General features: G+C 34.0%; 1 protein-coding gene across 2 annotated transcripts in view; it reads right to left on the reverse strand.

The window, feature by feature from the left end:
- The window catches only part of MMP16 (matrix metallopeptidase 16), a 200,228-nt gene that overhangs the window by 27,720 nt on the left and 156,113 nt on the right, over positions 1–16,395 (reverse strand). For both annotated transcript variants that reach the window (XM_040546312.1, XM_040546313.1), the window contains exon 7: positions 2,309–2,447. In XM_040546312.1, the coding sequence (XP_040402246.1) occupies positions 2,309–2,447 (139 nt within the window). The remainder of the gene's footprint in view (positions 1–2,308; positions 2,448–16,395) is intronic.

Here is a 16,395-nt window from a genome sequence, read left to right on the forward strand (position 1 = left end):
TTACTTGGTTTCACCATTTTTTTCCATTGGTAAAGCATACTACCTAGGTAACATGTTCTATTTGCTCATCATCTCAGCAACAATCAGCTTGTCTATTGCTAGCAACCTTGGGAGGAAGACATATACTATTTCCCCAGGAAGAAATTTTGTAAGGGAATGGAAGAAATGAGATGAGGATTGCTACCTACAGACTTCTGCAATCATGTTTCACAAATCAGCTGAGATCCTTGGTTAGCAGGAATTTTCAAGGACATGCATAGAAAAGACTCAGATGAACCTATTGATTCTGTGGCAGCAGGAAAACATGAATTACAGTGGTGGACAAACACTATCAGGTAGATATTGAAAATCATGAAGAGCTTATTCTTCATGACTGAGAAGCAAAAATTCAGAAAAAAAAATCAAAAAAGAAAATAGAAGTATTTTTGACTTTGGCAAACAATGGAACAATACAGATGTCATTGAAAAACAAAACAAAACAAAACATAACAACAACAAAGAAAGGAACTTTGAATGAAAAGCAAGTGGAAAAATATCTGTAGCAAAATCCAAGTGTATGATGTCATCTATAAGGCACAAAATCATCTGGTCTGAACTCAGAGAGCATACACTGGGGATAAGGAAGATGGAAAAGAACATAGTTTTCTGACTTATAGGAACACCATCTTGTTGCTTCTGTTTGCTTTAATTAATCTAGATTATTTCATTTCACAGGTAAAAAAAATGAAAAAAATCCTCTTAGCACCTCCTGTTGTTTTGTTATCTGTAATGTACAGATTGTTGAACCAACCCATTCCTCCAGGGCCTAACACGAGTCAGTCAGCACTGGATAAAGATTTAAATAATAAAATATTTTTAGGTCACAGGGAAGGAAATGAAAGGAAAGCAAAGGTAAGGCTAGCTTGATCATTTCTGCCTGAAGGTCAAGCAGTGGGGATCCCAGAATTATCAAGGAAGAGGTCTGATATGCACAGAATGGTTCCTTTGCTCTATGTAACAATGATGAGCGAAGGAGAATGTACAGAATAATCCCTCTATCCTTGCATGACCAGCAGACACAAAAATCAAATAGAGGAATGCAGATTTGGTGATACTTTCATCATGACTCCTGATCTTATTGACTTCCCAGTTTATGACATTACGTTTATTTTATGGTAACATAAATAAAAGTATATATTCTTTTGAAGTTGTGCAAATAGAAAATGCATGGAATGTAATATATCTTGCAATTCACACACACACAAAAAATTGTTTGGCTATTAGTAGAACATAAAGTTCATCTTCATTGTACTATTATGTAGTATTTCTGCATGTTATTAAGCATTTTCCATTTAGCATTTTAAAGGTGATAACATTTCCATAGTGAATGAAATATTACTTCTATCTCCCTGTTAACTTTTCTGCTTTTAAAAAAAGGATTAATTTATGATATAACAAAAAACATTTTTTCTACCTTTTTGTGATAAGTTAACAAGTGAATCACTCACAACACAAATAAAAGCTGAAGTTTTACAAATACCTATGAAGTTTCTTATTTCTTCTCCTAAAATATTATATTATAAAACATATTTTACATGGTTTTCACTCTTTAATTGCTATATGGGTATTTATTTATCATATAGGACAATATAAATTTGTTAATTTTGCTCATTAAATTAATTTTGCTCATTAAATCTAAATCTAGATTTAAATCTAAATTAGATTTAAAGAACCACTGATGCTGGGAGTGAAACTGAAAAGAATTATTAGCAATAATTCAATCCATACAACATTTTCTGGAATTTATACTTTTACAAAAATACTTGATACATCTGTGAAAAATATATTTGTTATGAATTCATTTCCCACCTGAAATTCCTAACATCACAGTTCTCATATGAAATAATTACAGTGCAATACAGTAAGATATATGTAGATCAGCTGCCATTTAAATATATATATGCAAATATCATTTGTAACAAGAAAGAAGAGCAAGGAGAACAACATGAAAACATGGGCAACTGTGTTCATTCTTGCTTCTGATCCACATTTTCCATAAAAAGATTTCATCATAGATCACTGCATTGCAATGTCTTGTATTTATGCTTCTAAATTTTTACAGAATATGTCAGAGTAAATGATCTGATACTCTGAAGGGTAAGCATAAATTAAAGCTGCAGTAGACAGGATGAGAAAACCTAACTTATATACTCTTTAGTTAGCTACAAATTTCTAACATTATTTACAAACCATTAATACAAATAAGTAAGTATGTTCCAAAAAAAACCATCACAGTCAAAAGTATTACACAAAGTCTGGCTTTTCTTACCTTTAAAGAAGACAAAATTCCCGTCACTGTTTTCATAAACTGCATCAATGCTTGGAGGCAGTCCTCTCCAGAAATAGGTAATCTGCATGGGGTATCCATCCATCACCCTGTTGTTTCTGACTCGCCAAAACCACTGATCCTGGAAACCAAATATACACCTCTTACTATGTTTTCAGGCATTTGTATATGTTCAGTTGCTGTCCTGGAAATACTGAACAGCCTATCCTAGCATTTTTAGAGCAGAACCTTTGCTGTTTGCATAACTATATTCGTATTTGCATATGTGTCACCTCCCCACATTACCAATGTGTCAGAACTAGTTGTTCCCTAAGGTTAGAATAAACTTCCCATGTGAACTCTGTGTGTGGTGCAGATAACCTTTGTCAGAATGTACAGAGTACTGTACATTATGATGCAACCTTCTCAACATCATTCCAGTAAGGGACCAGACTTAAAATTTGCAGGCTGACTACAAGTGCTTATAGACTGAGCTGTATGTATACATGTGATCAACTAATTCTGCAAGTCATTTTTCTGCAGTGGCTCCTAAGAGCGAAAGGTTGGTAGATTAACATTACAGTAGTGTAACTTGGCTACAACAGCCCCATAAGAATGAATATTCTTATGAATCTTATTCATAAGAATAAGAACTTTGATGGCAACTTTACTGTAGTGAAGATTTGCAGTCTTTACATGCACAAAATTTAATATTACAGCCAATTATAGGTGTTAAATCCAGTATCCTGGTAAATCTCTCTTATGTTGTTGACACTTAAAATAGCTTCTCTCTGTTAAGATATGCTATTGCTTTAAGTGAGAATCATATGGAAGGCACATTGTTGAGGAATGAGGAATGTTCAAGTTGAGGAATGAGTACATGACACATTAGGTGGGCTTTGATAAAGACAGCATTATGGTAAGAGCTGAAGAGGTACAACAGAAACAGTTCTAGTTGGCAAAGGAACTCTAATAGAATATTTCACTTTTTAGACACATTTTCACAGTCTTATAACATTAATTTTATATAAAACAAAACAACTCCCTTAAATGACAAAGTGCTATCCTGTCAGATATCTATCACAGTTGTTTTACATGGCAGATCAGCATTCTTTCTGTACAGATCAACTTGCAAAGCAAAAGAGATCTGTGCTCTTGTGGGAACTGGCACAGCTTAGAGAGAAGATTAGTGTTTTACAGGAGCAGGCTTATGATGAACTGCATTCATCATCTTTCCTAAACTGAGATCACAACTCTATTTAATTGTTCATCTTTACAATGACTCATCAATTTATAAATCATCACTGAAAGTATTAACTATAGAAATACAAAACTGCTCAATACATACACAAAAATACGTCTTAGTCATGTGCATAAATGAGTCTTAGATTGAAAGAGTTGTTTTCAGTTCCAAATTTCTGAGAGCTTTTAAAAAATGTTTGAATAGCTTATACAATTTGAAAAATATAATATTGATTGCCACTGAGCTGCAACTCTCTGAAAATAATATCACTAAAATCCCTCACATTTTTTCACATCTAGCTATTTCACTAGCAATAAAACTCTATTATATCTTATAGTCACACTATTTTTGTCTCATTAGACTCCTATTTACAATTTTCATTCTTTTTTTCTTTTTTCTTTTTTCTTTTTTTTTTTTCAATTGTTAGTTGTATTAAAATGTTTTAGGAAGGTCAGCAAAACAATTTTTTTTAGGATTAATTGACTAAATTCCAGTATGGGCAAAAGTGAGGGAATGCAGCTTAAAGATAAAAACATTTAGGAAGGCCTAACTGAAAAGTTTTCTCAACGCTGGAACAGATGTCCACCTCTGTTATTTGGTCACGAAGATAAGACAAAAGGGCTTTGAAAAATTAAAATTAGGGGAAATGTCATCAAAACAGATGATTTGGAAGTACTTTTTCATTGAAATGGTAATAAACACTTGAAATGCATTTTCACATCATATTTTTAAGGCATCATCAATCTAGCAGTGACTTAGGGAAAAATGATGTAACAGGAAGTCTCAATAGGTCAAATAGTTCTTTGTCTTCTCCAAATTCCCACAAAACCCTCAAAAGCCAGGTATTATCTCAGAAATCAGTTATTGAATTTTAAAAAATTACAAACAAGTAGCAAGCTGCAGTGAGCTATTCTTTCTGATATCTGTTACTATCAGGGTTTGCCTGGGCCTGCATCCTGTATCCCGAGTCACCAGGAAATTAAGAGACAACAATAAAAACACAGGAAACATGCAATGACACCTCTCTGATAACACCTCTGAGAGAGGTGATGATGCCTCTCTCTCCCAGCCACCCATCATTTACGGTTCAGGAGGTTCCCAAACAAAATTTTATAATTTTGGTATTAACAGCACTTCATTGCTAAGAATTCCTTCCTAAACACGTGCAAATTTACAGCATCCACAGCTATCTGCAGAAATAAATATATGACAATTTAACAACATGCAGTGTGAAAAGCCATAAGCAATTAGCAAATTCACAGCTGCTCGCTGTTCTGCCTTCATTTGCCTTCTTTCCTTTTCTGTATCACCAACAATAGCAGCAATTTGACTGCAAGATCTAATCCAAGATCCTTGTCCCTCCAAGTCAAAATTACCTTGTAGACCAAATCCATTCTACAATCTTTCTGTTTATTTTCAGGAAACCTTTCTATATGTTTGACCAAAGTTTAGGAAAAATAAATTCTTGAAATAAGATCTTCCTATGTCATTACCCTTAATGTTTAGATATTGCATCCTGAAACATAATTTTGAGCATACCAAGATCTGTTTTCTGATGAGCATTGGCACAAATTCCCTGACTTCAGGGAGTTCAGTGGAGCAGTACCAGCATTACAGGAGATTCTGACCCACTGAACTTCCTGAATTCCTTTAATATTTTTCTGTTGTCAGTAAATTGTATTACAATTTACAGTCTTCTAAGTACTGACTGAGAAAAGGGCAACCTGCTAGCACTAACCAGAAATTGTACCAAAATTCTAGAACTACTTGTTCTTTTTTTTTTTTTTAATGAAATTAACCTTTCTGTTCAAGTAGCTATTACATGATTTATTATTATTATTTTCATTATGGTGTTCATGAACTACAGTGGTTACTTAAAGATACTAAAAAGGCTTTTTGTCTCAATCAAGTGCTCTGAGAAGTTTATACATCCAGCAAGCTCATTATTTTTCTGGGATGTTCTCAGTTGATTTACATGTCATCATAATAAGAAGGAACAATGAGGTATTGCTCATCAATAAAGACCCTTCAGGTTTTCACAGTGTAGTCCCAACCTGGGAAAACAGAATTAAAATTTTGGAAGGGAATAATCTTAGCATTTTTATGTTCTTATGTAAATAGAAAAAAGCAGGCACAGTATTTGCCAATAGATGTATTTTTAGAGATAGGCAAACTGACAAGATTGAGCAAGTATCTGGAAATGTCTGAAAACAGAACTGGCAGTCTGGATCATATATAAGAATGGGCAAAATAGGTGTTGGTGGACATTGATAGGATAATATGCTTATGTAAATTTAACTTTCCTGGCTGATTTTCATATGAACATAACAGACCCAATGATTTTAGACTGCCGGAGTTCAAACTCTGGAAAACAAGCTGACAAATTCTAACATGTGGATGCCAAGATCTTGCTGAGGTATCAGATAGGCTCTGTTTATAGAAATAATGGATCATTTCAGCACATATGACTAAATTTACTTATTTTTTCTTAAACAAAGTTATATTTACTAGCAATGTTATCATTTGCATTTTGATAAACAGTTACAAGTAATGAAAATGTATTTTGAATGCAGTTAGCTATTATTGAAATTGGAAAGAATAATAGTCTTGGAGAAAGTGCATTCACTCTAAGAAAGCTCCTTTACACTCAAAGTAAATAGCCTGAAACAGTTTCTCTGACAAAACACATCTCAGCGTATTTGCTTATATTGAAAAAATACAATTTTGTCTCTTTTGAGAAATTTAGTGCATTGAAAAACTGTTTGTCTTTCCCACTATATTGGTTTAATATACTTCTAATTACTTTATTTCCCCAAAACGCATTAACTCCTGCAGACAGGTTGAACATATGACTTGTCACATGCATTGCCATTCCAAGCCTAAAAAACACATGGATTGAGTGCAAAGCTTTTAGTGTCTTTCCTTGCTGGCTAGCAAATGCGTTTTTTTTTGTAAGCATCTGTAGTTACCCAATAGCTCCAAATACATGGGATCTTGAATAATAAAGGATCATTTAATATTATAACCATAGACATACTAAGTAAATTAAACATGGACAATTATTCCCGGTTCAAAGAGTAGAACTGTAACAGACAAACAGTCAAACAAAATTGAATTGAAAAGAGAGTAATATGTCTAAGAATCAGAAAATGGGTATTGAGCAAGGAGAGTGTAAGCTACTTCAGAAACACTATTATGGATAAAGAGAAAAGGTAGGATGAAAAAGCAGGAACAGTCACTCAGATTGAATGTTACAGAATTTGTTTTATATAGAATATGGGATACTTTTGAGAAAAAAAAAAAAAAAAAAGACAACAAAGCCTTTTAGAGAAAATAAACTGAATAGAGATTGTACATAAATCATTCTACTCTCAGTAAATACTTTAGGTAATTTTTCCCATACATATGTAGCTTAGTGATTAGATGAAGGGACTAAAATGTAGTACTGTGTGTATGATAATAGCAAGTACCTTCTGCACAAAAGTATTTCTTTGTGGACAATCTTGAATGGAAGACTATTATAGTAAAAAAAACTCTCATAATGCATAATATATAATACTCTTACAATAAATAAAATTTTGCTTTTCAGTGATGACTGTGGTAAATTGTGTTCATGTTTGATTTTTTTTTTTTTTTAAATGAGTGTTTAAATCTGTACATCGATGAAGGAGAGTTTCAATCCCATTCCCTGGTATTTATTCTCACCCTAAACATTCTTCATGTTCCTTAAGAGACAGAACCGATGGTAGGAGAATTAAAAGCAATCTCCAGATATTTCGATTCATCCATAAAAACAGACAAAGCAAACAAACAAACAAACTAACTAACTAACTAACAATAACAAAACCACCACCACCACAACAACAAAAACTTGTAGAGATTTTAGTGCAAAATCAGTGGAGATGTTTTGTTTCTCAGAACCTCGCTTTCTCCCTCATCTCTGAACCAATAACCATCACCAACAGTAAAACATTAACGTGCTGCAAAATCTCTAAAGCTCTGCCCTTTATTTTATACTTGATGAATCCCACCTAGAATTCTTTAATGACATGCAGCACCCCAACCCTGACTCACAGATCTAAAATACACCTAATAAAAACCTCCAGGGTCTGGCTGGGATGGAGTTAACTTTCCCTGCAGTGACCCATATAAGGCTGTGCTCTGCACTTGTAGCTAGAACAGCACTGATACCACACCATTTTTTTGCCTATTGCTGAGCAATACTGGCACAGCATCAAGACTCCCTCTCGCTCTTCCCTCTCCCTGGCCCCCAAAAGAGCCAGCAGGCTGGGGGTGGGCAAGAGGTGGGGAGGAAACATCACCAGGGCAGCCAGCTGACCTAAACTGACTAAAAGGATATTCCATGCCATGTGGTGTCACACTGAGCAATAAAAGTTGGGTAAGAGAAAAGAGAAGGTGAGGCTCTTCTTATGAAAATGTCTGTCCTCCCGAACAACCGCTACATGTATTGATGCCTCATTTCCCAAGAAGTGTCTGAACATCTCTAGCTGATGACAAGTAGAGAATAATATCTTTTTTCTCCGTCTTTGCTTCTGTGTGGCCTTTGCTTGTCCCCCCCCCCCCCCCCCCCCCCCACTTCTCCCTTTAATTAAATTATCCTTATCACAACCCATGAGCCTTTTCCATGAGCCCTTTTTTCCTTTATAATTTCTCCTATCCCCCCTTCCTTTGAAGAGGGGAGTGAGAGAGCAGTTGTGGTGGAGTTTAGCTATCTATCAAGGTGAAACCACCACAAACAGAAAAACAGTCCAAGGTGATACACATTTTTTAAAAGTACAGAGTTAAATAGAAGAAAAGATTGGAAACTTTTTGAGTAGTAACTTTCATACCTACTTGGCAATGAAGATTAAGTTGCCTTTAAGCAGAAATTAGGTCTTGTGATGGTTTTACAAGGAATCTTAAAAGTCACTGTGGGTGCACAAGGAAAGAAAAGATTTAAGGCAGATGGTGGGATAGGTGAAAATGTAGGACATATCACAGCTGTAAATTATGATATTTTGACTACGAATATAAAAAATTATGTGGAATCTCCAGAACTCTGTGAAATACCCTCACATTATATAGAAAGTACCATATGAATTTCTGTTAGTCAATAATACTCTGACTTAATGCTAAAGTATATATACAGTGTTGTTAAAGGTATTCCACCATCAAAAGGTGGAATGAGATGGAAAACTGAAAAACTGAGTATCTACAGGTGCTAGAGAAAGAAGTTTTACCATGACTATATTCCACAGGGATCTCTGCTTGGCCTATTTAATTTCCCATGAAAAGGCAAATAAATGTGCCCTAAACATCTGCCCTAAATCAATGTTAACTAAATGCTGAATTCCAATTAATATTGTAGGCTAATACTATTGACAAAACACATAAAAGTTTCAGACTGGGTCATGCCTTCTCCCATAATCTCACCATATGAAAAAGCAGACCTTTTTCAATGGAAGATTGAAAATACCCAGAAGCTATGCAAAGTTGTAGAGGCAAACTGAATAATTCAGACAAATGACTATTGTAATTTCTTTCCCATCTGAGAGTTACAAAAACAGCACATGGTAAATAATAAACTATGATGTTTAGAAAATTTAAATTATTCTTCTACAGAGAAAGAAGAGTTCCAGTTATGTACAGAGAAAGATACCAGAAAACAAAACCTTAGAAACTATCTTTCAAATGACTGTGAGAATGAAAGTTTCATACTACACACCTTAATATGTTCTATATGTATTGTATCCAAGTAAAGATAAATCAGGAGTATCCTTTAGAAAATCTTGCTCTAATCTCAAAAGGCACTTTTTCACATCTACTTCATCAGTTCATCTGAATTTCATCACGGGACCCCAATGTCTGGGATCTGGGTCTAGGGGTCAATACTGTTTCTGCCACTGAGTCTTCAGCATGTGGGTTCATAGGCTTTGTTCCTACTCATTTGGTTATTTCTTTCATAACATCCATTTTCAACGTTACAAATTTGGAATTTATAACATTTAACTTAAAGTAGAGGAAAACATAATAGGAAATGTATATATAATAGAAAAAAAATTAAATGCTTTCGAGCAACTTTCTGCAAAATAATTTTAATGGAGCAGAAGAAAGATTTAGTCTAGGGGATTTAAAAGTAGAAAAAATATTAGCACAATTCAGCTATAAGAATGAGTATTTAAATTATTATTATTATTTTTATTATTTTTACATAAGATTTGTGAGGAAATGTATAGATTAGCTGTACTTCAGTTCCTACTTAATTACACAGAAGAAAACAATTGGTTCTAGTGAGACTGGAATCAGACATTAAATGGATACTACCAATCTAGCTTGTTTTAGGAAACAATTAACTAAATGGGTTATTCTATACACAGACTGGATATTTTAGCTCAACTTATTATTAAGCTAATTCACTTTAAGAACAAACAATACTCTTTTAAAACTACCAAGGACAATAATAGATGAATGTATAATGCATTGAAGATGATTTATTTGAACTGGTAGAAACAATTCATCTTTCCTAATGAGTTTGAGATAACAGCATGGTTATAATGGGGTAACAATGTCGTCTGAGAAACCACTGTGTGAACTCAGACCATTTAACACTGCTCAGAAACACCTCAGCCCCTCCTATGGTGAGATCCTGAACTTTTTGCTGGAGATGAGGCCAACTCACTAGATTCAAACCGTCCTCCACACAAATTAAAGCCATTGTTATGATGAACTCTTTTTCTTAACAGTATGTTTATGCCAACCAAGTCCAGGAGTAAAATAGCTACCTGTGACTCAGAGTAGGAGTAAGATACTGGTAGACTTACCCATTTGCTGTTTATAGGAAGTACTACATTGCACATGGCTTTAACTGTCCATCCTCAGCTGGACTGATTAAATGCTATTTAAAAAAGAAAGCATTCCACACACACACACACACACACAGTTTATTGCTGTATACATCTCTTTCACAGATATTAAATTAAAGAAAATTGTAATGTGTACTCTTGTTCATCCGAAGTCTGTTACTGTCTTATGCACCAGGAAGACAGAATGCAATGAGAAGATACGACAGAAGCTGGAGCAAAAATACCACCAAATTTTAAACTATGGTTGATTAGCCAACGTCAGTAAACCCTCTGAAAACTCTCCTGACTTTTTATAGCAATTTCAATAAAATACTATCAGCTGCAACCCATTTTTCCCATTTCTAGTGTTGGACAATGGTAAACCCAAGATGTGTACTTTCTCCTCCTTTATTTTACCTTTCAATTTCTTGTTTTCTATATAAACTTACTTTTACATTTTCTCTAAACTATATTCTAGCTATTTGCACCGTGTGTCAGTGATGAGGTGCTGGCAGCGAGGCCTCTGTGAGGAGAGGGTGGAGCTGCCCCATGTCAGGCACGGCCAATTCCAGACAGTTCCAGCCAGCTCCAATGGCCCCACTGTACAACACCGCTGAGCCTGGCAGCCCCTGGGAAAACTTGTTTAGGAAATGGCAAAAACATTGTTCCTCACTTAAATTTTCTTACATTCAAAACACTTCAGTGTTTAGGATCAGATTTGAGGAAGTTAAGGACTTTTTCACATCAAAGAATGAAGTAATAATTATATCTCACTGGATGTCAACAGAAAAAAAAAAGGTTAAAATATTTTAAAACTCAGTGTTAGCACAGTAATCTTGAGCTATACAGTGTCTGCAGGTAGGAGAACAATACAGATGGCAGGTCCCCCAAGTAGGCAACTTTTGCTTTAAAATAAAAAAGTTCTGATGTAGAAGAAGGTATCAATGCTTGATTAAAAAAAAAAAAAAAAAAAAAAGACAATAATTCATTTTTTTGTAATAAGGGTAAAACCTTCAGTCCAGAAACAAGTGTTTTTGGAAATGCAAAGCATATGATTTCATGTCTATAAAGGAAATATTTTGGAATAAAAATAAAGGATATTCCATGGTCAATGCATGGTTTTGTCCTCTTTGTTCTGTTTTGGTTTGTTTATTTATTTATTTATTTTTCCATACACTTCTGATAATTTCTCTTTTCATCTGGATAGAGCCCATTCTTTCTCTCGTACGTCACAATTCTGACTTTTTACATTACTTTTCTACCTGTGTAGTTTATTATGACTTGAGGAAAAATTCACTGTTTCACTGTAAATAGCTCTCATTTATGGTTATGAGGATGAACATATATATATGTATGTATATATATTCTGTCCCTGGAAATAGTTGACAAAAACATATTGGGCCATTCTGTAATATCTGTAATACTACATAAATATTAACTTTCTCATCAAAACAAGCACTAGATTCTGAAGCTAGAAAAGATCAAGATGATAGCAATTACAACTTAAAACTAACAAAAAAAAACAAGCAACAACAAACACAAAACAAACCCAAAGGAAAACTTCCTGTTTACTGGTCAAAAAGTGGAAACTAGTGAAACTTACATTCTGCTGTGACTGTCAAAAGATATCAAAAATTAAAGACACATCAGCTGTGCAACCAATTTATTGATTTATTGATTTATTTGATCAATTTTACCCACTTAATGAGAGTTTTCTAATCAGCCAATTGTTTTTTATTTTTTTTCCTTAGAGCTACAGGAAACAGTACTTTTATTTTCCAAAATGGTGATCTGTATTCAATTCTCAGAAAGTCCTAAGTGGAACAATCATTTTTTCATCATAATTCATTTATAATACCTTTACATGGCATCTACATTATTTTTTAATAGTGGTAGGAAGAGACATTCATTTGTTTTACAGTGAATTGGACAAAATTGGAGTATTCTTTACTGTGGCCCCTTACATTAGAAAAGGTATAATTCTTCTAGTTTCCACTGTAGGACAATTCCGAAATGCTCAATATTGTAATATTTGCCAGGAATTTCTGATTTTATTTCTAGTACACAAATAATAATATTGAAAGCCTGACAACAATCTATACAAGAATTCTGCAACTCTTCAACAAGCTTTGAAAAACACCCATATTTAGACTAGGTTCTGTGATTCTGAGACAATTACTATACCCAAACACTACATGTGCTTCCCTGGATACTGGATGCATAAGATGCACACAGACACGTGTTAGAAATAAAATCAACTCATAAAAGTAGATCTTATTCTTTAAAAGTGCCCAAACAGGCCATTTATTTATTTGTTTGTTAAGGAAACAGGCTTGGTACTATTCATACAGAAATGCCAGACAAATTACCTTTTTAAATAAATGCAGTGAACATAGCTTACTACCATGGCTATATGTTCTCTTTTGAAAGAGGTGCTTTCATGTAAACCCTGGCCCTTCCCTGTCTGTGCTTGGTGGAGTGGATTAACTAAATGCAGTAAGTTAGTTAACTTAATTTCTGAGTTAATTTTCCTAACTTAATGACTGCTCTTGCCCTTGCCAGTGCAGATGAAAACAGCTTTTTTCTTTCTTCTTTCTTTCTTTTTTTTTATATATATAAAATCTTCTCTACATTTCAAACTAACAGATTTTAATTACTCCATATCAACAATTTCATTCTAAATTAGGCACAGATTAGGGCTCCTACTGGTATTTGGTATTCCATGGCAGTAATTCATTTAAGAACACTTTGATGCATGTTTGGTTAATATTTAATTTTGAAATGTGTCCTCATTTTTTTTCCCGTTCTGTTCTCATTAGTAAATAATTCTTTAACTATATCCTTTGTTTTAATTCTTTCAGTCTTATTAGTCTTATTCAAATATATATATATTATAGTTTCTTCATTATCAAATTGTATTTTAGCTTTTTATAAAACATTTTGATGAATATTCATCTGTCCTGTTTTTGCTATGTAGACAGTAGCAATGGCATTTATGCATTTCCTTTCTTTGTATACATTAACCATTCAAAAATACTCTGAAGCCACCAAAACCTGTAAGTATCTATAGAATGCTTTTAGTTCAAGGAAAAACTATTATATAGTATACTTTTAAAATGTGCCACTGTATCTTTGGTTACCAACAATGGCTGGATGACACTAGGTCTTTTACATGAAATTCAGCAGTCTCAGAGAGCCGTAACAAACACAACGAGTTGATCTGGGCCTTATGTGGAAGACTTCCACACATGATATCACTATCATATACTTCCAAGAGCTCTTCCTGGAAAGTCTTAGATACCAGAACCTATTCCAAACGCAAATCTGACAGTTACAGACCTTGCACTACGGTGCAGCTGGAGATCATAGTCTTCAGTGCTATTGCTTTTCTGATGTCCCAGAACTTATTAATGGTAACAACTCAAGTATGAGTCATGCCACAAATGCTGTAACTTTGCCAACTAGATAATTCAAGTAAAAAAAAAAAAAAAAAAAAAAAAAAAAAAAAAGTAGCTATCTTCTTTTGGTCTCTTTATTCCTAACTGAGTTTGGCATTTCAGTTCATTCTGATTTTGTCCAAATAACTAAAAAGACTTAAACTCCATAAAATGTTCCCATTGCCACATGATGATTACTCAAATGAACAAACAAACAGCCAGCTATTAGAGAGACGCAAAAAAGACCTGTGAAGACATCAAATCTAGGCTTGCTGCCAGGAATTTCTGGAATGCTCCCATTCCCTCTAATGCTCTGTAGGTAACAGCACATGTGTGATGCACAAAACACTTCATCCACAGGATGAACATTAGGCCTTGACAGAGCAGTTGACTAGTTATTTCCCCAGTAGTGATTGCACAAGACAATCTGTAAGCAATCTGTAAATTTTCTTGAACCCAATTATGTTGCCTGTATCCTTGGGGAATTCATACAGAAGTCAATGAGTTTAATGAGTTCATGGAGAAATGGTGCATTCTGCACCATGGAAAGACAAGAAAACTGTATATTTTAAAACAATAATTTTAAAAAAAATATTAAAATTGAAAAAAATCTCCTGGCCTTCAGGGAAAAAAAAAAAAAAAAGTTTTAAACTCTGTTAAAGTATATGTTATATTTAAACTGCAAATATTCTTACAGTGATGACTCAAATTGAAAAAGTATGATGCATTTGCATTAACACACATGCTTCTCTATGTATTATAATTCAAACAAGGGATTCTTGATAGATCCATTTTTCAAACCGTGTAGGTATATAGTAGGGGTTAAACAATGAAAAGGTGTGAAAAGGTTTAATAAGTAGTTGAATGCCAATATGAGGTGAAGATGTCTGCTTTGCAGTAGCTCTCCTTGTCTCTTTACAAATCATAGTGTAAAAGGAGTTGGAATGAAGATTGACTTTCTGAGAGGCCTGCATTTACACAGGCTGTGTCAACACATTATCATGATTCTTGGAAATATCATGGGATATATGTTGAATATCACGTTTAAATGAGTCACAGCTTTTCTAGTTACCAACACCTACTTCTTGGTACTTCTCTTACATTAATACATTCCCCTCCAGATGCTACGGGAAACCAAATAACCAATAATTTTCTGTAACAGTTTGCTAGCTTAACTCTGACAAACATGTGAGCCTCTATTCTATCTGAAATCTCAGTAATACTAATTTTACAACTTCCTTCATCCCTCAAGTCAACAATGGTATTGTATGTCCACTTTTATTCAAATTATCCTTTTATAGCCTGCTTTGCTATTCCATTACGAAAGAGTATCAATAATTTTGGACTACATTTTCCATTTAATTAAAATTGGCAAGAGGATTTGAAAACATGCACAGTTCCCTAGGAATAGGTTAGATATTAGTATAAATATATTTTCAGAAATGTGTTCCCAGTTGCATGGTATTCCTTGTCAGTATGCTATTCTGTCTTACCTATAATAGCACAGATCTTTGAAAACACATCTACCCCAAAGATCAACTGTAGTGCCTATTATCCTACAGAAAAATTAGGGATTTTTTTCCACGTTTGTTTTTAATTTGTTTTTCTGTCTATCTTAGACCATAAGAAAAAAAAAAAAATATATATTTGGAAAATAAGGATTTCTTTCTTTTCCTTGGATGTCTTTTTTTTTTTTTCACAATAACTTTTATTTCTTTTCAGAATTATATTTTATCTATTTCTCATCGGTCTGACTTTGTTGACTCCACATTTGTAAGGAATAGACATAGAAATATTTGAAAATGGTTCAGGACAGACTTAACTTTGTCCAAGCTTTGTCCAAGACAAACTGTTCTAATTAAATTGAGATAATTGGGTTTTCTCTACCTGTCTATCCTTATCTCTTTATCACTTGTAATATGGACATCTGCTTGAGGGGTGAGCAGAATACAAATATGTCTGAGTCATCAGGCTTTTCCTGAAAATCAAAAATGCCAGAGGAAAGCAAACCCAATCCCCTGTCTGTAATTTTGCCCCCAAATATAGAGATTGATTCAGTATGGAATGCAGGCTATGTAATGGGCTATGTCTGGGCCTAGATAACCAGAAGTTCATTGAGAATGCAAGAGACAGTATGACCCGCTTCATCAAAGTTTCTAGACACTGGCAGGGAAAACACTGAAAAAAAGTTAAATGGAGAAATGATGATTAAGCCAAAGCCATAATTACTCATTTCTAGTTTCTTTAACCCAGCTAGCTAACACCAGCATACAAAGAAGACTGGAAAAGTCCACATAGAACACAAAAGGATTAACTCATTAAAAAATAATTTTTAGCTACATGAGTAAGCCTGTGGACTGTGAACCATTGCATGTCTGGGAGATCATTTAGTATCATTTCAAGATACAGCAAGCTATATGTTAAAACCAACAATGATACCTGCTGCAACAACACAGATATAAAAATGTTGTATATTTAGAATCATAGAATGGTTCGGGTTGGAAGGGACCTTGAAGATCATCTAATTTGAACCACCCTGCCATAGGCAGGGACACCACCCACTAGATC

This window comes from Cygnus olor, chromosome 2, assembly GCF_009769625.2.
Source record: "Cygnus olor isolate bCygOlo1 chromosome 2, bCygOlo1.pri.v2, whole genome shotgun sequence".
Taxonomy (NCBI): domain Eukaryota; kingdom Metazoa; phylum Chordata; class Aves; order Anseriformes; family Anatidae; genus Cygnus; species Cygnus olor.